At 32.0% G+C, this 24,335-nt stretch overlaps 1 protein-coding gene across 5 annotated transcripts in view; it reads left to right on the top strand.

Moving 5' to 3' along the window:
• Positions 1-24,335, top strand: part of LOC118204845 (protein spinster homolog 1-like) — a 118,097-nt gene that overhangs the window by 87,809 nt on the left and 5,953 nt on the right. For 3 of the 5 annotated variants that reach the window (XM_035377138.2, XM_035377139.2, XM_035377137.2), the window contains exon 10: positions 1,059-1,227. In XM_035377138.2, the coding sequence (XP_035233029.1) occupies positions 1,059-1,227 (169 nt within the window). Of the gene's footprint in view, positions 1-1,058; positions 1,228-20,441; positions 20,569-24,335 lie in introns of all 5 variants that reach the window. The other 2 variants (XM_035377135.2, XM_035377136.2) reach the window with 1 other exon arrangement.

The raw sequence follows: 24,335 nt of genomic DNA on the forward strand, positions 1-24,335 counted from the left end.
CCTGTATAGAACTGTTTAAATATTTTGTTAAAATAAATAAAAAAAAATTTATGTATTTTCTACTAAGAATTCATTTCCAGCTATTGATATTGTTAATGAAGTTATTAGTGTAATTATGAAACAAAATAAAAATATAATTTTTTTTTTTTAAATTCTTTGGTACTTTCTAGTTATCCATCCAACCCTGAAAAGAATTTACCATGCAGTGCATTTTGTCACTAAAATAGGCAACCCCTGATGATGGCAAAATGTATTTATGTGGCAACCTAGGAGTTATGGTGCATATGCAGCAGATGAGCAGCATTTTTGACCTTCAAACTCATCAACAATTACTGTTTGTTTTTGTTGCATCAAATGCATTTTTTACATCTTTTAAGTAAGAATTTGGAGTTTGCTAATTGGTGAAAACAAAAGTTTTGCATATCTCAGAAATATGGTATTTTGCCTAACAATAAGAGAGGAATGTAATAATTTGGATTCTGTGAAGTTTACTTCGTAAACATTCAAATTTTATATATCAAACTTTGAAAATTCTCTAATTTTTTAAAAGTAAAAACAGATCACTGTATATTTGAGAAGAACAAAAGCTTGCATAGTGTCAAACTTGTACAATTCTGTGATTTTTTTTAATTGAAAAAAGATTGCTGCATACATTTAAAGAATGGTATTATGCATATTACCAAGTTTCTGTATGCAATTCTCTATGTTATGTTCTTTGAATCTAAAACAGATGCTATGTGCGTGGGGAGAACAGAAAAAAAAAAGGGGAGGAGGTACGTGTTTTATTATGGATATTTCTTGTGTTTTTAATTTTGTTAATTGGTTGCTGTGTAATGTAATTCTTAGTTCACTACCATTTTTGAAAACGGCTGTTGTCTTTGGCATCTTAGTTTGGCGAAAAATTAGTCACCAATGGTTGGCAACTCTTTTCAGGGCTGGTTAAATAATCAGAAATTACCAATTATTTGATAAAAATGACGAGGGGGAATTTATCTTAATAATTTCTTATTTAATAATATATACATAGATATGTTATTTGTATTATTTAAAATTTGTAGGTATCTGATGCAATCATTCACAGTAAAAATCCAAGTATTGATGAATTTTTAAGCCTTCAGTATGCATTGTATATACCGACAGGTGTTTTGATAATTGGTGGTTTTTTCTTTTTCTTAACTGCTGTGTACATCGAAAAGGATAAAGCAAAATGTAGTTTAGTGACTCATGGTAAGCAGTTTCACATTTTGTGATCTAAAATATTGTTCTAATGTAAGAATTAGTATCTACAAGTAAATTTCTCAAGTGAGTAAGTAGTATGTCTTCTTTAGTAAAAAAGTATATTTTTTATTGAAATAAGCAAATTTTTATTTATATAGCAGCTTGTGTTTTTTATATTAAAACTTTGTGTGTAATTTATTATGAAAATGTTGCTGAAAATCAGTTTTGAAATTAATTTTCTTTGTTATCAAAAAAACCTACATTATAAATATGTGCATTTTAATAAAAATAATTACTTATTGTTGAACTAAAAGCTAAAGCTACATATATTAATTTTAAACTAATGATTGTAATATTAATTATAATAATTTTTAAAGACCATATTTATATACAAGTACTTTTCTCTTCCTTATTATGAACTTAACAAATTTGTATTTTATGCTCACTACTTGTTATTGCTACCCTGTGTGTGTATTTTTCTTTTCCTTATTATGAACTTAAACAAATTTTGTATTTTATGCTTGCTACTTGTTATTGCTACCTGCGTGTGTGTGTGTGCATGTCTTCATCCTATATCTAAAGAATGCTTTTCCTTTGTTTGCAGTAAGGTAGATATTTACATCTAACAGTTCATAAATGAATATGGAATGCTTTATTTCTTGATACTAATTTATCCTAAGCTAAATTTTAGATATCCAAATATTCTTTGCAATGACTCTTAAACTAATATATTCCTCCTTAATTTATACAGTTGAGCACCGTAATTTATACAGTTGATCCCATTTTAGAAATCCTAAAAATTACTGTGGAGTAATTATATTAAAAAATAATAATTACTGTGGAGTATTTCTGTATAATATAACTGTTTATGCAAATATCTGGTGTTTTTCTTTAGTCTTTGAGAGTGTCACTGTCTTTGATAACACACACTGAATGAAAAACTCTGAAGACTTAAGCGACTTCTCAATATGTCTTGGAAGCAGGATGTAAAAGACCCTTTTATAAGCTCAGAAATAATTTAACAGAAGGCACAGTTTGTATTTACAGAACCATACAGCATTTATGTCCTAAATCAAAAGTAACGAATTGGACTTAACTGAGTAAACTGCAAATAGCCAAATGCTAAATAGACAGAAAATGTGCCAGTTGGCTCAAATCTAATATCAGCGTGACAAGCCTAATAATGAGAATAAATATTTGCAGTGCCACAGATAAACTGCCCTGAAGAGATTCGACTAGTAACATGGCCTTCAACAGGCTGAACATGCTCTGATTCTATCATGTAAAACCTTCCTTTCAATACTAATATCTACCTCATTTGAATACTTTGGACTAGAAATGGAAACCAAGAGAAACTGAAAGCTAATTAACATAAAATAACTCGTTAATAAAAATAAATCAATGCTCTACAACTTCCCTTGCCAGAATTTAAATATATTCAACAGAAATCTTTAACAACCTTGTCAAAAACTTAAATTATTATTAACCATGAGCCAACCTCTCACAACAACGTAGAACTTACACTAGCCTAACTTTAGCTTACTAAATGACAAAGAGCTGGATCTTGACATCTTCTTTTCCACTTACAATAAATCAGCTGATCTCGTTCCACTCATCTGGAAGGAAAAATATTTTAGCAGAAAAATTCAATGCTCATTACATTACTTCAATTTAAATTAGCTTTCTGACCCTTTTCTTATTTAACCCACTCAGTGCTATGGACAGAAAATTCTATATAGAAGGATAGCATTTTTATTCATTACACATGAAAATTGCAGCCAGCTTTTAATGTATCCAATTTCGGTTTGGATGTATATTAGAAGAAAAGGAATTATTTCTGCCAGATTTAGCCACTTCTGGTCCATATATGCTTCTTAGCATAAAAATGTCCTTCTTTTTTTATTTGAAGGCAATGATGTTCATGTTGTTTCGCTGCATTATTTCCAATTCATCCTTTTTTTAGTTTTTTTCCTGGAAAGTCTTTAGGCATTCTTTTTTGTGTTTGTAATACTGTTCCACAAACATTCATTTTTACGGAATGATAATATTCTGCAAGTGATGGGGAACTGAAGAAACAATCCAAAAACTTATATTTTATCCCATAACACATCAAACCCGTAATCCAAAAGATTGTGTTACTCCCATAACACAATATTTTAGATGGAACATACTGTTGAAAAAGGTATGCATTGATGCAAATATTTTCCTTGGGTATGCAGTTTCTTTTAAATTTGTTTTTTAGATTTTCCTAGATGTTTTAGATTTCGACTAGATCTAGTTTTAGCACTCTTGTCTGAGGTGAAATGCAAAAATTTTAAAATATTAAGGAGCGCATCTCTAGGCATAACTGTATTGAAGAACGGCATAGCAAATATTTCATTTGTAATGAAATACATTTTCAAATTAGGCTTCTTGATAATATTGCTTGATAGTATTATCATTGCAAAAAATACTTTTATATTCTCAGTATTTACATCTGAAAATCTGGCAGACTTAGAAGTTGACTGAGCACTTCTTTGAGCGTTTTGAACAAAACTGTTTGTTTCTTCAGCAGTCAAATTTAGTAGATCATCATCAAAGAAAATATTAAAAAAATCAATCTATACCATGGCTTGCAATTTGTTTGTGGCCTGAATGGCCATCAAACAAATTAGGAAACTGACTTTCTTTTTTGTCTGCCTCTAAAAGGCTTATCTTAGTCACTGCTGGCTGCATCTGTTCTTCCAGCTTCTTCATATTGAGCTGCAAAATAGATTCCTGAAAGTTTAATTCGCCATCTGCTATGTACAAGAAATCCAAGTCTAACAATATGGCAGCTTAAAGATTTTTCACAATAAGGAATACAGCTTTTTGCTGCTCATTTTTGATTTGCTTGTGCAAGGCTATCTTGTGCACTGCTTGCCTTGGATGGCATTAACTTTTACTCCTGCATGTTAGATAGTCTATACCTTCTAAAGTATATTTGTGAAAAAATGTTTCTGGGGGGGGGAGTACACTACTTTGAGCCCTATGAAACCTTTTCTTCTCCAAACATATTTCTACTTTCCATTTTCTGTTTCCCACTTGAGCACCCAACAGGAGTCAGGAAGCATTTTGATGTTTTATCTTCCTTGATAGCGTCTCTCGATATCATGGATATCCTGGTGAAATCTTTCACCATGCTCTTCACTGAAGCTCCCAAGTTTTCTAAAAAGCAGTCGAGACAGAAGTATAAAAAAGTAACTTTTAAGCTCATCTTGCATCTTTGAGCTTTATATGCAGGTAATATGCATCGTACAATGGTTTTATTGTTAGGGTCTTTTGTATTATCCAAAAACTTGTGCACTATGTCTTTAAAAGATTCCCATGCTTCTTTTTCTCTTATTGTTTCTGAAAAGAGGGGATCGGATAACGGTTTTCAAATGCCAGGGTGAATCTGCAGGAACAGTATTTAGTAATACCTAGACTATTAGCAATGCCAAATTTTTAACAATGATGGTATTCAATTAAATTTTAGAGTCATTTTCTTGTCTCTGAGGTAACTGTTATCCTCTTACCTCAGTACCACTGCCTAGTTTAAAGTTTTCATATTACTTTCCTCCTGTTTTCTATTTTGACCTTCACTTTGATGGCCATCACTCAAGGTTGAATCTCTTTTTCTATCATCAAACTGCCTCTTCTGGCCAAACTGTTGCCCATATGGCTTCTTGCCATGCCCTGCTATGCATGTTTCTCCCGCCATGCCATGCAGGCTAAATCCACAACTTGAAAACAACTGACGAGCCAGAAGTATTTTTGTTTTTTAATTTAAGTGAAAAAAATTAACAAAACTGACAAAACATACATAAACAATCATAATAATAATGATGCAAAGGGGGAAATCGAATTTGTTTTCTACCAAAAACGTAAAGTTTGGTATCTGCAAGACATTTTTTGTTGACTGATACTATCAAATAAACTCTCCAGTGTAACTAGGATTTCGTAGTTAAAAAAAAAAAAAAAAATCTTGCATTTGCAGCAGTAACCTAGGCAAGGTAATTCAAATAATTTCATCAGGCCTCTTGTGGTACAGCAAATTAAAAATTTGAATTTTTCATAAAATAAAGTCTATTAATTCTTCACCTTTAAACTGAAATTTACTAATGAGCTTTGACTTGAGCTTAGCCCTATCTTTCACAAGAGGGGAACCTTTAATGAGAGCATTCTTGAAAACTTTAAATGTGTAGGTATCCATTCTCTGGCTCACCCAACACAAATTTTCCAATGCATTTATACCAACTGGTGGCCTGCTATCTAAAGGTAGCAGTTGCAATAGTAACTATTTGTATATTGGCCTTTGGATGCAGTACCAAATGGGAATTTAGTTGTTCAACTATGTTAATTACTGACATTTTCCCATCAAAAGTTACTGCGGCTTTCATGGCAGCCCTTATGGTATCCACAATGAATCTAAATCCTTCAATGGGACTAACTGAAGCCAGTGGAACTTTCAACATTGAAGGGCCAGAATAAATGTAAAACTTTCCTGAGACATAGTCCTTATTGTAGCTTGGGGACCAGTATAGAATCTTGCACTCTATAGTAGCATAAAATTGAGTGAAATCCGTGAAAATTGAGTAACTTCTCTCTTTGTCTTCGAAATTACAACAGAGACTGAAAAGGGCGTAAAAGACCCTTTTTAATTCAGATAATTTAACAGAAGGCACAGCTTGTGCTTACAGAACCTATAAATCAAAACTTGCAGATTGAACTTGACTAAGTAAGTTGTAATTAGTCAAAGGCTACACACACAGAAAACTTACAAGTTGGTTCAGACTTAATATCGACGCAACAAGCCTAATGGCGAGAATAACGCAATACCACAAATAATCTGCCCTCAAGGGAATAAACTAATAACATGGCCTTCAACAGGCAGCACATGCTCTGATTCTACCATCTAAAAACCTTCTTTTAAATACTATTTCTTTCTACCACACATTTGAATACACATGAAATACAGATTATCATTCCGGCAGGAAAATGAAAAGCGAGAAAGACAGAACAGTTAATTAACCATCTAAAAGTGGGCCAAAATTCTCATAATATAGCCTTCAGGCCGGCACGATCCGAAACAGTTTTGCTCCCTCTTTGACATTTTCCTAATGAGAAAATTCGTTAGTTCCCCTCCATGGATGCAGTAAAATTTACATGTTTGTCCCATAGTAGATGGGTTGCTAGATTTGCGATTTTTTCAATGATTATTTTGCTTTCATTTAAATGAAGTTCTAAATAAATAGTGCATAAATAAATGCAGTACTGGATGCATATCCAGTGCACTATTTATTTAGAATAAAATGTATGCAATGTTTATATTTCATTCACTATTTCTGATCAATCTTGTAAATAATTTGTGAATTTTTTAACTTTGTTTTCACTCTTCATTTATATTTGCATATTTTCGTATTAGAAATTAGAAAACGAGAACAAAATTTTACAAAATATAATAAATACGAACTAGCTTTGAAAGTCTGCAGGCTGGAATGCCATTTTTAATAAAATATTTTCATTAACAAAATAATGGTAATGACTAATTTAATGAAATAATAATAATAATATTTATTACCATTAGATGATTAGAATGAGATTCAATACAATTAGATTTTGAGATGAACTTACAGCAATAATAAAGCTTTACATAACAATAACAGAGCTTTAAATTTGCTTTTTTCAATAATTTTGTTATTATAATATAAAAAAGAAAATCCGAGATACACTGGTAGCATTTCATCATTTAATTTTAACAAATATTACATTGGTCTATCAAGCAAAGGAGGTATATCTTTAACGAGAATTTTTCTTTGTAAAATTGGCTGTTCGAGAATAAACATACTCATGAAACACAAACACTAAGCTTTAATGGACTGTAGCTTTATTTCTTTTAACTTCTGTTTGGATGGACACTCTTGCCATCGCATAGGTGCACCTCCCAGCATGCAATCAAACACACTAATCATGGCCGCTAGCTAACCACGTTGTCGTTTTCTCCCATCGTGGTTGCCAGACCACTTCTGCCTTAACATACCGCCCGGGTTGGGCATTTGTTACATAGTTAACAATGACCAAAATTAAACAGTTTTAAATCACCATATAGTCCAAATCATATATCAGAAAATTTAAATTGATACACATGAACAAAAGCAATAAACATAATTAACCACAGAACATGAAATGCACAACATCTAAATTAAAATACAATGCATATATATAACAATTTTTTGAACTCAGGAAATATACATGAAATTATGTCACATCTACTGGTAGTACAGCTAATTTAGTTATTGGTCTTTTTAAAAAACCTGACTTGGTTCTTACAATACAAACTCTAACCTTTTTATCCTTACCATAAATTACCTCTTCCATTTTACCCAGTAACCAAGTCGAAGTGGGCAGGTTGTCTTCCTTTACTAAAACTATAGTGCCCTTTTTAACGTTATCCTTAGAGAAATACCACTTAAAACGTTGCTGTAAATGACTGATGTAATAATTTTGCCATCTTTTCCACAAATATTGCGTTACTTTAGTAGTGCGCTGCCAGCGCTTTAAAGAACTATCAGAAAAATCAGTTAAATCAGGCTCTGTTATTGATGTTAAAGGTCGCCCGACTAGAAAGTGTGCGGGCGTAAGAGCTTCTAAATCATTGGTGTCATTTGACAAAGGGGATATTGGACGTGAATTTAAAATTCCTTCAATCTGGTTCAAAATTGTAAGAAACTCCTCAAATGTAAAAATCAATCTCCCAACTGCACGCTTAGGATAAAACTTAAACGACTTAACACCTGCCTCCCAGATACCTCCAAAGTGAGGAGCCTTGGGAGGGATAAACTTCCAATGAATTCTTTCAGATGTCAGATATTTGGTTAAGAATTCATCAGGGTATTTCAACAAATTGTAGAGTCGCTTCAATTCATTGCTAGCCCCAACAAAATTTCGAGCGTTATCGCTAAATAAGGTTGCGCATTTACCCCTTCTAGAAATAAATCGCTTCAACGCAGCAATAAATGATTCTGTAGACAAATTTGAAACGATCTCGAGGTGGACTGCACGAGTCAAGAGGCAAACAAAAATTGCAACATAAATCTTGTGCACTACGCTCTTCTTCTAAGTGGTATACTTTATACCAAAAGGACCACAAAAGTCAACACCAGTATGGTTAAAGGGAAAGGTTGGATTCAGTCTCTCTAATGGTCTTTTGATCCAGCAATACTGGTTTTACTTTGGCACACGTAACACATTCTCTTACTATCTTTCTAGCAAGATTACGCCCACTTATCGGCCAAAATTTTTGTTTCACACTATGCAAGAGAGCTTGTGCTCCAGTATGAAAGTTTCGAATATGGTAGTGTAACATAATTAAATGAGTCAGTTTCTGATTTTTTGGCAGGACAGCAGGGTGCTTTGTGTTAAAGGGTAAGTTAGCTTCCTGCAGTCTACCACCTACTCTAATAACTTGAGATTCATCTAAAAAGGGACATAAAAATTTTAACTGACTATTTTTACATACTTCCCTTCTCTTACTTAAGTTCTTGAATTCTTCAGGAAAGTTTTGACGTTGGACTAAGGAAAGTAATTTATTTTCGCTTAACGAAACCTCATCTACTGTCAGATGACCTACTTGTTTTTCCTTGGATCTACAATTTCTTATAAATCTTAAAACATAAGCAAAAACATTAATTAATTTAGCATAACAATTAGTAATACTAAAAACATAATCCAAAAGAGAATTTTTAACAGTTACGGTCAAGTTTACATTAGAAATAAGTTTCAGTTCGCGCACATAGTTCTCATTTGAATTTTCAAAGTTATTATTAACACTATAATTGATGACCTGCTGATGCAGAAAATTTGGTCCTTGAAACCACAAAGAGTTGTCAGCAATAATTTCCGGTCTCAGACCGCGAGAAATTAGGTCAGCGGGATTGTCTGCTGTTCTGACATGTTGCCAGCAGAAATCCTTAGTTAGCTCTTGGATACGAGCTACTCTATTTGACACAAACACTTTTAGAAGATGAGGAGATATAGCAATCCAAGCTAACACAATTGTTGAATCTGTGTACAGAATAACTTTGTCAACATAAAAACTCAAAGATGTTATTACCTTACACACAAGTTTGGAAAGGAGCTCTGCTGCACACAACTCCAGACGAGGAATGGTTATTACCTTGATAGGCGATACTCGAGATTTGCTGTAAAGTAAAGTCACTTTGTGTTTTCTAAATCGTAGCAAGATAGCAAACAGGTCATCTTGAACTACACCTCCATTCATCAAACAGTCGTTTAATGAAAAACCAGACGATGAAGGAGCCGATGCGTCGAATACCACTCGTAACTTAGTTGTACTGCTGTCTGCCTTATAAACACCATGATGAGGCATTATGTATTTAGGAGTTTCCGTCATACTCTGCATTTTTTGCATATGCCCTAACGCTTCATATTCACTCATGAACTCACAATACATTCTAGACATGTCGGGTTTTGTCTAGTCTCTTCCACAAATTATTTAACCGTTGGGTGGCTAATTGCGAAGAATCACCCAAATGAACATCTTGCCTTAATGGTAGCTTCACTACATATCTACCCTCAATATCCCTCTGATGGGTTTTTCTAAAATGCTCCTCACATTCTACTTCTTCTTTATTTTTTATTTTGAGAGATTCTGTAACAGCCTCAGTGAATTTAAGTCTTCTTCGACTTTCATAAATCCGCACTGAATCGTATTGCCTGAATTTGAACCAACATTTACACCGGTAGCAATGTATCCAAATACGGAATTTTGAAGAGTTAAATTAGAATTTCGTGGATGAATTTGATCAGCCTTCAATAGTTCATAAAAGCATTCTGCACCTAACAAGGCATCTATTTTCTGGGGCTTGTTAAAATGAGGATCCGCTAGTTTGATCTTTTGCGGAAGCTGTGAAAATGAAAATTTAAAATAATTCATTGGCACCAAATCATTAATTTTAGGTACAACAAAGAATTCGAGAGCACGGTGGTAATCACGCTTGTTTGATATCACAGCAGTAAGCTTGGATTTTACCGATAGAGCTTTTCCATTTAAATATGAAATTGATATGTTAATTTTACTCCCTTTTATTCCAAGCCTATTAGCGAAATCATAGGTGAAACACGAACACTGACTTCCGCAGTCAAGTAAAGCTCGACAAGCAATAAAATTCCCGCAAGAATCTCTAACATAAATAATAGCAGTAGATAGTAATACCTCCTTCGAAATCACTTGTGAAGCAGTTACAGACGAACCAATAAATTCCGAATTGTTTATTTGGTTGCAATTAGATAACATTTCAAAACATCTGGCTTCAGCGTTCAGCTCCGAGTTGTCTACTAAAGGGGGGTCAGAATTATTAGCTAGTGCTTCCTCCTTCCCCACACAACTTGCTATAGTAGCAGGTGAATGCGAAATGTCTTGATTGGGAAAATGCAGTAAACTATGGTGTTTTTTCATGCATTTTGAACAGCTGAATTCTGAACAGTTCTTTGCAGTATGAGTCGGATTAAAACCCAAGCAATTAAAGCATAATTTATGTTTCTTAACAAATTCAAGACGTTCACTTACAGTCATTTTCAAGAAAAAATTACATTTATACAACTTGTGAAAATTGATACTTTTACAACAAATACATTTAAAATCTTGACCTTTAACATTTGACACTAAGGCAGTCACCTTTTGAATAGGTTGACCCTTTTTTGCATTAAACACATTAGATGACTTTGACGACTGCAAAGTTCTAGCATGATTTTTTAGAAATGTAATAAGCTCAGATAATTTAGGTAACTCACTTGTTTTTGAATCTCTTTCCCACCAAAGACGAGTGGAAACATCCAATTTTTGCAGCAAAATATATGCAAGAAATGTTTCTGAGAATCCCTCTATTTTTTGGTCTAATATTTCCAGAGACCTTACACTTTCATTCACTGTGTCTACTAATTTCAAAATAGAAGACGGGCTTTCATTTTGTATGGGAGAAATTGACATGAAACGCTTTATCTGAGCGAAAACCTGATCATGTTTATTGGAGTATCTCTCTTCTAAAAAATCCCAAGCAATTTTATAGTTATTGTCACAAATTGTGACTGACTGAATAATCCTAGCTGCTTCGCCATGAAGCGATAACTTCAAATACGAGAGCTTTTGGGAATCCGATAATACATTATTATTATGAATGCTTGAAATGAAAAGATCACGAAAGCTTAACCAATCTTGAATATTTCCACTAAAAGACGGCAAGTTTAATTTAGGTAATTTCATACCTTGTGCACTGGTATTTTCAATCTTTACATTACTTGCATCTTTAGCACTAAATTTTGACATTTGTCGTTTAACCTTAACCCACAAAGTATCGATACTGTCTTGAACAGTTTGTTGTTCAGTTACATATTTGTCAAACTCTTTTTCATCAACTATTACAAATAATTTATCAAAAATATCTGAACATTCATTATTAAATTTTGCACATTTATTTTCAAAAAGTTGTAACTGAAATTCATCACAAGTATATTTTTGGATGTCTGATGTCGCTTTCGTTATATTTGACTTTAAAATTCTTTTCTTAATTAAAAATGCTTCCATAATTAACGTTAATTAATAATATCGAACATATGAGCAAATTCACTTACCTCCGTTTGAGGTAATCCAAATGAAACCGAAATTTGTAAATCCAAACACACACTAATTTTTATGTCGAATGCGAAGTAACATATCACACTTTTTTTATCAATTTAACACTTCACCTTTAAGCTTTTTAACAAGCACTTTATCCATAAGCACTAATCTTCCTACCAGGTTGCACGGACCACAATATTATGTTCGAGAATAAACACACTCATGAAACACAAACACTAAGCTTTAATGGACTGTAGCTTTATTTCTTTTAACTTCTGTTTGGATGGACACTCTTGCCATCGCATAGGTGCACCTCCCAGCATGCAATCAAACACACTAATCATGGCCGCTAGCTAACCACGTTGTCGTTTTCTCCCATCATGGTTGCCAGATCACTTCTGCCTTAACATTGGCTTTTGTTTATGTTAGCAGAGAAAACAAATCTGTGACCTATACATGCAATCATGAAAAGTATTTTGCAGAACAGTTTTAAATGTTCATGAAGAATTAATTATACGTCAATTTCTTTTCATAGATAGAAATTTCGTCTAAAACCATCGTTATATCCAAAGGTTGAAGTGTATTTCATTTTCAACGAGTATTCTATTTGCACATAATATATTTTCCAATTTATTTTAGAAAGAGTAATCTTTCATGTTTTCAAAAGAATAAGGACATACTTGGTGTTGACACTTACAATGTAGTAAATCTGTTTTTCATATTTCTTCCAGTTATGAAAACGATTACCCTGGAATATTTTCAAAGCAAAATTAAGAAAACCGTTTACGCCAAATTTTGCATAAATTATCTTCCTGTGTATTTTTTTATTTAAAGTGTGAAATTTTCTCTTTGAAAATATAAAAAATCATGAACGAAGCAAAATTAATTCATGAGAAATAACTTTGAAATGCAATAATTCCATCGTAATATGAAATAGTGGAGAAAAGTGCAATACAGTTTATTTATTCACAAATAATCCCCTCATATGCGTAATTTATGTTCTGTTGATTGAGAAATATAGGTTAGTAAATTAAACCGGTTATTTCAATGCTTTTTCTTTATAAATTTTTTTACGGGCCCTTCAGTAGAGCGGTAAAGGTGGCTGAACACTTGTACCTCGCTCGGGTTTGAATCCCAGCTAAAGGGTTGGATTCATGGTTTTTGTGTAACGTAAATGCAAGCCAGCTTCCCTTAGAAAGTCCTCCGCGAAGGCATCCCTCCCCTTATATAGGTAATTGTTGTGTGCTTTGATGTAAGTCAGTAAGTGAACAAAATTAATGCAATCAAACCCGAAGAACGGGTTGATTACATGTGGTGTTTTCCACCAGGGACGTAAATGGGAGCAATTTTCTCTTAAAAAAGTTTACACGAAAGCATCCATCCCCCTTAGTGTTTGCGTGCTTTTCCGTAATCCAATCCTAATTCTCATACATTTAATAGTAAGTTGACATACACCTTATCACAGACAAAATAACAACCTTTTTGAAAGATATTTTCTTTTATTAACTTGTCTGAATTTCTTTTATCTTTTGAGGAGTATAAGAATTTCAGTAAATAAAACTGGCCGAAATTTTATACAATGTAACTGATGTTTCTTATTTGCTATGATTAAAAAGCATTAAATCTGATAAGCCTAAACAATGTGCAAAATTGCTGATGTTTTAATGATAGCAAAAGTCAGTACTAAAAAATTAGAGATGGACTCTATTTGATTTTGAAGTATATTGGCGCGACATGAAACCAGCGCTTTTTGCCAAAATGTAGCCAAACTGATAAGAAGAGGGAAATAATGCATAGCCAGCGGCTATTCTGAGCAGCGACAATGGACCACCCAGAGATCTACAGATAGGCAATTCTCTAAAATAGGGAGGGAATGGCTGGTACGACAGTTGTACCACAGCTGGCGTTAAAGAAAGTTAACATAACTGTACCAGCTGGCTTCAGAAAGTTAACACAACTGGTTAATAAAAATAAATGAGTACAGTCTTAAGAGTTTTCAAGTTATGTAATCTCTGAATTATATATTTTATGTTAAAAAATGAGAGATAATGAATAAACATTTCACAAATCTTGAAATTCCGAATTTAATAAAGTTGATTGTCCAGAAATATGGCTATATCCAAACCAGAATCACCTCTCGTTATAAATATGCTTACTTAATATTGTGTATTCCATGAATTTATAAACTTCCCTGTATACTGTTAAAAAGCAAAATTACTACTGGTATACTTTTGAATGTACATCCCTTCAAATGTTTTAAACTGTTTTTTAATACACATTGAATATCTTTTTTGTTTAATTATTGCTGTAATCTTTTCATTTAACATTAAAAATTATATCTGAGAATTTTATTTTCAATACATATGGAAATGGAATCATTGCAAGAATAGGCAAAATTAGAGAAAATGGTGCTACTTTATACAAAAGGAAAAGAACTATTGATCTCATAATTCCATATGTAGATTTATCATGTCTTTTGAACATATGCACTAATAAAGCATTTTATATTTTAATCTCATTGTCATACAGTTTATTAATTGAATTTAGGAAGACTACAGTATTTTTACAGTATACAGCAACAACAAATAAATATACATGGTAAACCACAGTAAAAATCAACAAATAAACATACTATTTATTTGTTGATTATAGTCAAACTAAAGGTAATATATGGAACAAATATTATATTGCTAGAAAATTCTAGGGAATTTAAAACTTTAATTTTCCACTTTTAAGTAGGATATTTCTTTCTGAGAAAGCTATTTACCATGAAGCGCAGGTATAGCGACAAAAACAAAATTAAATAGCACTTTTTAAGTATTGTATATATTTATTATTAATTTTTTTTTTGAAATTTTTTTCATATACGTAATATGCATATTTTTGTTGTTATTGTGAATTTACAAGTCAAAGTTGTAAAATATGTATATTTTTTTAATTAATAGCTATTAAAATATATTAAGCACAACTTTGAATTTAGTTGCAGTTATAGCGGCTTTTAACATACATAAAAATTTTAGTATGCTGATAAATAATTATTTGGGACGATTGTCTCACATATGCATCAGCTGCAAATGTTTATTTCACAACTGGGTCTGTCATGTATGAATTGCTCTTTGAATACAAATGAATTTTTAGATAGAGCATTTAATCTGAATTTTTTGTTGCCACTAGATCTAGCTCTATGTCTGCTATAGTGGAATTTATCAAGACTGGAGATTGTTGACCTTCACTTCACTGAAATATTTTTCATTTTGGTATTTTGTTTTCTGTGAAGGGATTGTAGGAATGAGTAATGTAAATAAATAGAGCTGACTATTAATTGCTTTAGATGATATAAACACATGCACATTTTCTTAGTGCTTGTAATATGCTTTTGTTTTTGGCAATATGGGGGTCAATATTCTATGCTTTTAGAGGTTTTATTCATTCCTTTTAGAGTTTGGCTAGTATTTTGTATATCATTTAGTGAAATATTTTTTATATTTGAAATGGCAAACTGAAAACTGTATTTAACAGAATAGTATAAACATATGACAAACGAGTCATTTTCTGGTGCAGTGATGATATTTTTAAAGAACATTTTTAAAGAAATGTAGTTATGGAAATTCTAATATGGGCACATTATCAGATACAATAATTACAATGCATGTGCTTTATGTATCTCATACCAGCACCTCAGTGGACACACGCTGTTGGACTAGGAACACTTCGATTTGAAACTACTGATGTTATAGGAACACCAAATATTAATACTGGAAGTGCTATCAAAGAAATTGATTTTTTTTTTTAATTTTGGATGGGAATGGTGATTTTATAAAATACATTTTGCACAAAATTATCTGAAAGATACCCATCTTTTTCAAAATTTGTAAAATTTTCAGACATGGCATTGCAGCAAATGAATGTATTCTTTGGTTTGATTATTTTTATGGGAATAATAAAAATGCTGGATTTAAAAATTTATTTTAGCACCAAAGAGATGCTACCTACTCTGTTTTTTGAGAGACATTTTGCGGCATGTTTTTCTTAACATCTTGAAATTTTTGCATTTCACTTTTGAAAACAGTTCCAGAAAAATTGGAATCACTTATCAAAATTCTGCAAAATAAATTTAAAGCCAAAATATATGTATAGATGAATTACTTTTTGCTTGGAAAGGGCAACTAGCATTTAGACAGCATGTGCCTTGCATGAGATCTTGCTATGGAATAAAAATTTATAATTTATGCAAATTGAGTTCTGAGTATGTGTGCAATTTTTTTTAATTTACTGTGAAAAAGAGACTATGAGCAGTGGTCCTGGTTCATAATGGTGATTTAGTGGTAAGAATACTCATTATTTAGTTACCTAAGAAAGTACAGAATTTGTGTGTTGACAGATTTGTTTTTAAAATTCCTCATCACCTGAATAATACTTAGAATCTATAAAGACAAATCTTTGTGAAACTGTTATGAAGAAGAAGGGTTTTCCAGACAAGACTAAAAAAGGAAGAGAGATATATATATACCTTGCAACATAAAAATATGAATGTGATTGTATTCAAGGAGGAAAAAAAGGATGTCAGATCTAGCTAAATGTGAAAAGAAAGAAACATCGAGGAAAGCTTTATTTTAGCAAATACATGGAAGGCATTGACATAAGAGATGCAGTTGTGATTCATTCTTCCAAAAATCTGTAAAATGATATAAAAAACTGTTTTTTGTAGATTCATATACATTGTACTGTGAATAGCAATGTTCTTTAAGGCAAAAATATGGACTAAAGACATCATTCATGGAAATTAAAATGAAGTTGTTGAACAGATATTTGAAAAAAACTGAAGATTACAGGGAAAGAAAAGTTCACTGAGAGATCATCACTCTCATCTTTAAGACCTTCAGGAGACACTTTCCTACTTTAAATTTAAATAAAAATAAGGGGAAATGCTGCAGATGATGTACAGTTTGCTCACAATCATAAAAAAATAGGAAACGGCAGAAGACATTCTCTATTCTTGTGAGAAATGCAATGTAGGACTCTTCATGCACCCACGTTTCAAAGAATATCATAGACTTTGTACTTTTTGAAATATTGTTTTTTTTTGGCCATTTTTATGCTGGTTTTCTTATGAAAGAGCATTTTAATAATTTTTCATTATGAAATTTGTGACTGTTTGGATACTTTTTCCATATATATATTTATTTGAGGAAAGTCAGAAATTTTACTGTTCTAGAATTTATTATTTTATATAATTTTTAAGGAAAATATAATGATAAAATTTTTTAATTATTTCTAATAACTGAATGTTCCTTTCATATATGCCAAAAATTTGAACAGTTAGACCACAATTTTAATTTGTATGAATTTTCTAAGTTAGGCTTAATAGCATAGTTTTCCTATTCCCACAAGACAATGCATCCAGTTAGTGTGTCGTTCAGAGAGAGATTGGTTCAATGACTGAGATGCTTGATGCAAAAGGGTTGAGATTGTAGGTATGAGACAAAAAATTAGGTTTTGTAGCAATGATCCTCCCCCCCCCTTGCTTGCACAATGCAAAAATAAGTAATTCTATATGATTTTTGTCATTTGAATTCATTAAATATAACATACTTAAAATTGTTTTTGTTTTACATTCATCATTGCTAATAAAAACATAGAATATAGAAATTGCTTAGATTATTCTGAATGTTTATTTGTCAGTCACCTGCATTCAGAAAGTTATACCAGAATTCAAAGTATTAGTGTAGCATCAAAAGATAACACTAAGTTGTAAAAGTTTGCCTTATAAATCAAATTGTATAGATTTCATAATATTTCTGTAGCTGAATTCAATTAAATGATTGTAGTTTTCCTATTAAGAGTTACGACGCTAGCTTCACAGATGATCTTTCCAAAGGAGACTGGCTTTTATTCACATTGTATATCAGAATAAACACAAAGATAACATGCTGCCATGTTGATTATCTCAGTTATAACAAAAAGAATTTTTTGAATTTACATTCATTTTAACCATTATGCCTTTTCTTAAACATTAAGTGTAAATACACTTATTCAATGAAGATTATATAAATAAGAATAAAAAATAACACAGGAGATAAGAAGTGCTAAAATTGACAATAAAAAATATGTTGTCAACCATATACACGAGATTCTGACTCTTCATATTTTGGCTTCTTTAAGCAAGCTTTATTTTTAATTCCAATTAACTGAAAACCATGAACAGAACTAAAGTATGAAAAGTTTTTTCAAATAAATATAACTAACACTTTTGATAATCCAAACTTTGATATACCAAAACTTCCTAGGAGGCATTTACATGGTTAAAGTGATGTTAATCAAAAATGTGGTTGTAGTAAAATCTAACAGTTTGTCCGGCATTTAACCTCTTAACACTTTACCGACCACTAGCAGTTCAACAGCATACCCACATCCAACCGGTCGCTCAGCTGCAGATTCTCCCTAATAATAAAATGCAGATGATATAGCAAATGGCAACTGTTTATCACCATGGCTACCGATTGATATTTTTAGGTAGCCCCGAGAAAAAAACGATTAATAGGCTATCAATTGGTAGGCATTGTCAAAAAAAAGCCAATTAATAGGCTATTGGTCAGTAGGCGTTGGTGATAAAAAGCATACCCACGTCCAACCTGTCAGTCAGCTGCAGATTCTCCCTAATAATAAAATGCAGATAATATAGCAAATGGCAACTGTTTATCGCCATGACTACTGATTGATATTTTTAGGTAGTCCCGAGAAAAAAGCAATTAATAGGCTATCAATAGATAGGCGTTGGCAAAAAAAGGCAATTAATAGGCTATTGGTTGGTAGGCGTTGGTGATAAAAAGCCAATTGGTCGGTAAAATGTTAAAGACCAGCGCACAGAGAACAAAGCACAGTCGCGGGACCAAATCCGCTGAAATGGATAGTCACCACCAGCCCACGCATTTTCAGCAGTTAAGCCTAATTTTACACACACAAAAAAAAAATCATATTAAATCGCCATTTTAATATAATGACTTCAATTTTTGAAGTTGTGTATTTAATGTACTTGTTTTAAATATGTATTAATATAAATAGTATCAGATTAATAGAAATAAATTAAACAGGCAAAATACTTAAATTATAACTATACATACAGAAATAAATACTATAAACATAAAAACAAAATTACAAATACAAAATTAAAAAAAGAAAACTAAGCAAGAATTACCTATAGGTAATTAAATTCCAATTAAAAATTCTGCTGTGTGTGGAATTCAAAACAAGAATCCGACACACAGTCCTATATTGCATATTTTGCACTTAATATGTTTGTTTTTCCTTGTTTTTAGCACACACAATGCATCTTCTACTTTTTTTACCTTTTCTGTCAACGTAAATTTTCAGAAAATGTCTTCCAGTCAGACGCTATCTCGGTCTCTTAGCCATGGCTAACGAAATGAAACTGAATATATGTTCCAAAACTTCTTTAAAAGAAACCCAGAAATATTTCATCCTCAAACCCTGTGTGACATCATGTTCATTTTAGAAAACTTCCTGTTTTTCTAGATCGAAAAACAGTGTCCACCGCTATGACCGAAAAGTAATCAAAGAAAGACCCCCTCCCATTGGTGGGATGTCTATTACTGATCAAGTCAATATATACATTATATATCATAATATAATGCCTGAATCATTATATATTATGACCTATTAAATCGAGTAAGAAAAACAAAAACGCTGGCTCTTTCCTGAGAAATGCGAGCGAGTAAGATGCATTACGTGTCGAGAATGCATCTGTAGTAATACTGTAATGTTAATTTTTAATTAACCAAGAAAGCTTATGTTAAGTTTTAAAATAAATAGAAAAAAGGACAACTGGTCTTGAGTTTTTCCATCATGGAAGTTCGGCGACATTACGCCTGCTATAGTCAGCTGAATGCACTTACCCACATTTTAATAATAAGCAAAAGCAAAGAACAAAAGAGAAAAAAATTCTAACGAAATAAACAATTACGCCTGTGCCCCTTTAATTCGCAGGTGCACTTATAAAGAGCCGTGATTCCCAGCTTGTTTATACCAATAAACCTATCGAAACCAGAAGCACAGAACAGAAACTATTTCCAGTACATGAAGGTCAAATGCCATATGAATCAACCCATGTGAAAACAGTTACCATTTAGCTCCATCTACTGACTTGTAAAAATTCAAATAAATCATTTCGTTTTAAAGTTACGTATATGCGACAATGGGGTGCAGAAATCGATTGAGCTGGTAGGAGTCGCGTATACGGAATGCTTATCTTGAACGGGTTAAGCGTACTAGGCACTGGTATATTAAATGTATGGGAATTTTGTCATTTTTTAAAACCCCTTAATATATATAATTTCAAGAAAATAATAGAGTCGAAAGTGCTTTTTTAAAAAAAAATGAAAAAACAAGACTAAAATTATCCCCTTGAGCTGCTGAATTTTTATAAAATTAATTCAAATAGGTAAGGAATTTAAAACCTAACAAAAGCTGCTTAAATATTTGAAGGTAGCATATTTTGTTTCCAGAAACACGCTATAAAAATGAAATACTTAAGAATAACACAATGTATGAACTAAAAATTTTACAACAGGAAAAATTGGAAAAAACAGTACAAAAGTGTGGCTCCAGAGCTGCATGTGGCTGTTTGGCTCCTTAAGTGCGGCTCCGGTACAAATATCCACGGAAGGCGCAACAATATTTTCATTTAAAAAAACTTGGTAAGAAAAAAATTATATCTTATTTTGATAAATTAAAATTCTTCCATAAATCGAGAACATGTATAACTTTTTGTTTGAGTAAAAAGATTAAAATTAATTATATTAGGTATATAGAATATAAGGTAATTAAAATTTTATATTGTTGTGTTGTAAAAATACGTAACGAACATCGAGTTTAATTTTATTAGTTTTCGTAAACGTAAACATAACCATGTACGAGTTACCGGCATGCGGATGCATGCTTTTTATAAAGTAGTGAAGGTACAAATTGGCATCACAGAGCAGCAGTTGCAGTGTAAACAGTTTTGTCTTATCTACCGTTGTCCTGTCTTATTAAAAAGTTGTATTTTTTAATGTGTCGATTTCAATAGATGGGGCCAAAAGTATGACCGGCGTAAGAAAAGGGGTTGTTGCTATTTTGAAAGAAAAAATGAATCACGAGATACTTGTTTACCATTGTATCATTCACCAAGAAGCGCTTTGTGCGCAAACATTTCTGGAAGAAATTTGTAAAGTTATGGAATTAGCGATTACCATTATGAACTCCATATTAGCTAAAGCTCTTAATCATCGCCAATTCAAAGAATTTTTATTTGAAATGGAGAGTGAGTACGCTGATCTTCTGCTTCATAACAAGTTACATTGGTTATCAATAGGGAACGTTTTAAAATGTTTCGTGTCCCTTTTTTCGGAAATTAAAGCATTTCTCCTTGAGAAAGGCGTTCACTATCCAGAACTAACAGACGATCAGTGGATCCAAAACTTTTATTTCATGGTAGACGTTACGTCTCATCTAAACAGCTTAATCGTAAACTACAAGGAAAATAAAACTTAATTTTTTCGATGTTAGAAAGTAATAACATTCGAAAACAAATTATCCATTTTTGCACAGGATTTTGAAAGGGAAACATTGTTTCACTTTCCGAGCCTGCTGAAGCATCGCCAAGAAAATAATTCCTCTGTTGATAAACACCATTTTAAAACAATAATTTTAAATATGAGGGAAGAAGTTCTCAGCAGGTTTCAGGAATTTAAAAACAGCAGAGCAACTGTAGCATTTGTCAAAACTCCTCTTAATGCTACGACAATCGAGTTGAAATTTTCTCCTTTTGAAACTGACATTGGTAGCTTTGAAATACAATTGCTGGATTTAAAAAAACAAGGAGATATGGTGCTCTAAATTCGAACGTCTTTGTGTTGAATTAGAAATATTGGAGAAGAAAAAATGTGATCTTAGTTCACAACACAAGTGGTCTGCTTTGAATGACCTGGAGAAGGAAGACATGATCATTTTTAATGCTTGGAATAGTATTCCTGACTCTCACGATCAGCTGAAAAAGCTCGTGTTTGTTGTTCTTTCCCTTTTCGGTTCTACATATATATGCGAACAATCTTTTTTAAGCATGAACATTATCAAGAGTAAACTGAGAAGTCGTCTTATTGATGAGAACTTGGAATCATGCCTAAAATTAAAAACAACATACAAACCTGACTTACTCAAACTTTCCAAGGAGATGCAAGCACATTGTTCTCATTAATAAATATTTATTAAGTATTAAATTTAGTTTTATTTAGTGTAATAAAAGTTTACTAAACAAACAGATTTGGCTCCCAATTTTTTTAAAAATTGTTGTAATGTTTATATTTGGCTAATAAGTTTGCCGACCACTGAACTAAACTAACGTAAACATGTTTCGGTCTAACAAATTCACTGAGACCTCAAACCATTTTACTTGGAACTCAATATTCTTTACAAACTTATTAAACATCTCATTAAAGTCTCTTTTCCTGACATATTTTCGTTTTCTAAGCCACATAAAGTACAAAAGTGCTTAAAGTAATTATTATAAAATTTTGAAAATATATATCCAAAAACTTATATGGCTTAGAAGGGCTAACGATTGAAAGACAAGGTAAATGCAAAAGAAAAAAAATAATCAAACAATTTTTAGATATGAAAATTAACTTGAAAGTCCTATGTAAAAGCAAAAAACAAGAGCTGACTCGACTGTGAAAATTAAAACACTTTTGTCTTTTAAAATCTTGTCAAAGTTAAGAACCTATATAAGTCAATAAAAGAAAGGAGCAATTTTACTCAAAAAGGATAAATGTTTAAAACATAAGATAGAACTAAATCTCATAACCTTCAGTTGACGCTAGCTGCGGCAGCAAATAACCTGTGAAAATTTTGGATGTGTAAAGGTTGCCAAATTTTGAACGAACCTAATGTGGGGGGCTACCAGAAATTGAGAACAGCCTACTCTAAGGAATAGCAAGGCATTTCAAAACCTGAAACAAGCCATTGTTATCTTGTTGCTATGCCAATGGAGGCTTCTTAAAAAGGGGGCACAGTCCCCAAACAACGGCAATGAAAAATAGCGTCATTTGGGGAAGCAGTTTGTTCTAAAAGAGAACTATACAAAATGGCTAAATGTCTTAAGTTTGAGTTCAATCTAGCCAAAAAATAGAAATAGAAAAGTCATCAATCTTCGCTCAGTCAAGCTATAAAAAGGTCTTAAAGAAAGGCCCTTTTTACTTCCTTGTATGAAGTAAAAAGGAAGTATTGTAATCGCAAAAAGATTCAGGCATCACGTTTCAACGTAAATATCCATTTTTATTGCTATCGAATGCAATTTAACGATGTTTTTGCATGACATCTGTACTTAAGGACAGAGTAAAGGACTCTTTTTCCCCCAAAAAATTTATGAAACTAATTTAAAATGAATTCTGAAAAGGATGTTTCGTGGCGTCTCTGTGAACGTACGTATTTCGCATAACTCAAAAACAAGTAGCCTCAGAACGTTGAAATTTTGTATATAGGGCTGCTATAACATATAGATGTGCACCTCGTATTTTGGTTGCAATCGGCCGCACCAAACATATATAAATATATGTATATATATACATATTCACTCTGTTAACCGGCTCAGTGATCTGTTTCTTTACTCTTATATGCTTGTAAGTTGCACATTTTTTGCTTTAAAATTGATTGAATTATGTTGTTCTTATCTTCCAGTTAAGGTTTTTATGCCTTTAGTAAATCTGCATGCAATATTTGTGGAATTATCAACAATTTAAAAGTTGTTTTAGTGCAGCTAAGCCTAATGAATTTTATAATAGCGAACATGTTTGCTTACATTTTAAACTTGGCAAAATAGCAGATTTGTTGCCAATCTAGAGAAACTAAGCTTTGCAACAACAAAGATAATGCCTTCTCTCGTTATTGCGAATTAAATCATGTTTAATCCATTCTGTAATTTATTTGAGGGAATAAGTATTTCAGACTTACTTCGTAATTTTTAATATATATATTTTGAGTTTTATGTCTTTTAGCCTTATAGAGAAGTGAGGACTGAATTAAATGAATCGTCTGTGAAAAACTGTTTCTTTTTGGTTTGTTTAATTTCTTTTATACGTCGTTTTAGATTTATTATAATGTTTGAATAGAACATGTGGCAACGATTATAAATTTTTTGCATTCTGAGTGATAAAATGAATGATACGTAACGCTGTTAAGGGAACTTAGTGTAGCGCCAGAGTGTCACTATGGTAAATAAATACAGTGAATTTTAAAGAGTGCATTTATTCTATTGTGGTTTATACGCTATTGACAAAGTAGATTTAATGAAATGCAAGAAAAAATGAGTATCATTTAATATTCCGTACAAGGAAGTCACATGGTGTACACATCAGAATTTTTTTTAACAGAATAGGTGGCCAGTAAATCATTACAATAAACAAATTAGCAAAAAGCAAGGGTTTTTTTT

This window comes from Stegodyphus dumicola, chromosome 7 (assembly GCF_044657685.1).
Source record: "Stegodyphus dumicola isolate Sdum_Otavi_A_Nest chromosome 7, ASM4465768v1".
NCBI classification, from domain to species: domain Eukaryota; kingdom Metazoa; phylum Arthropoda; class Arachnida; order Araneae; family Eresidae; genus Stegodyphus; species Stegodyphus dumicola.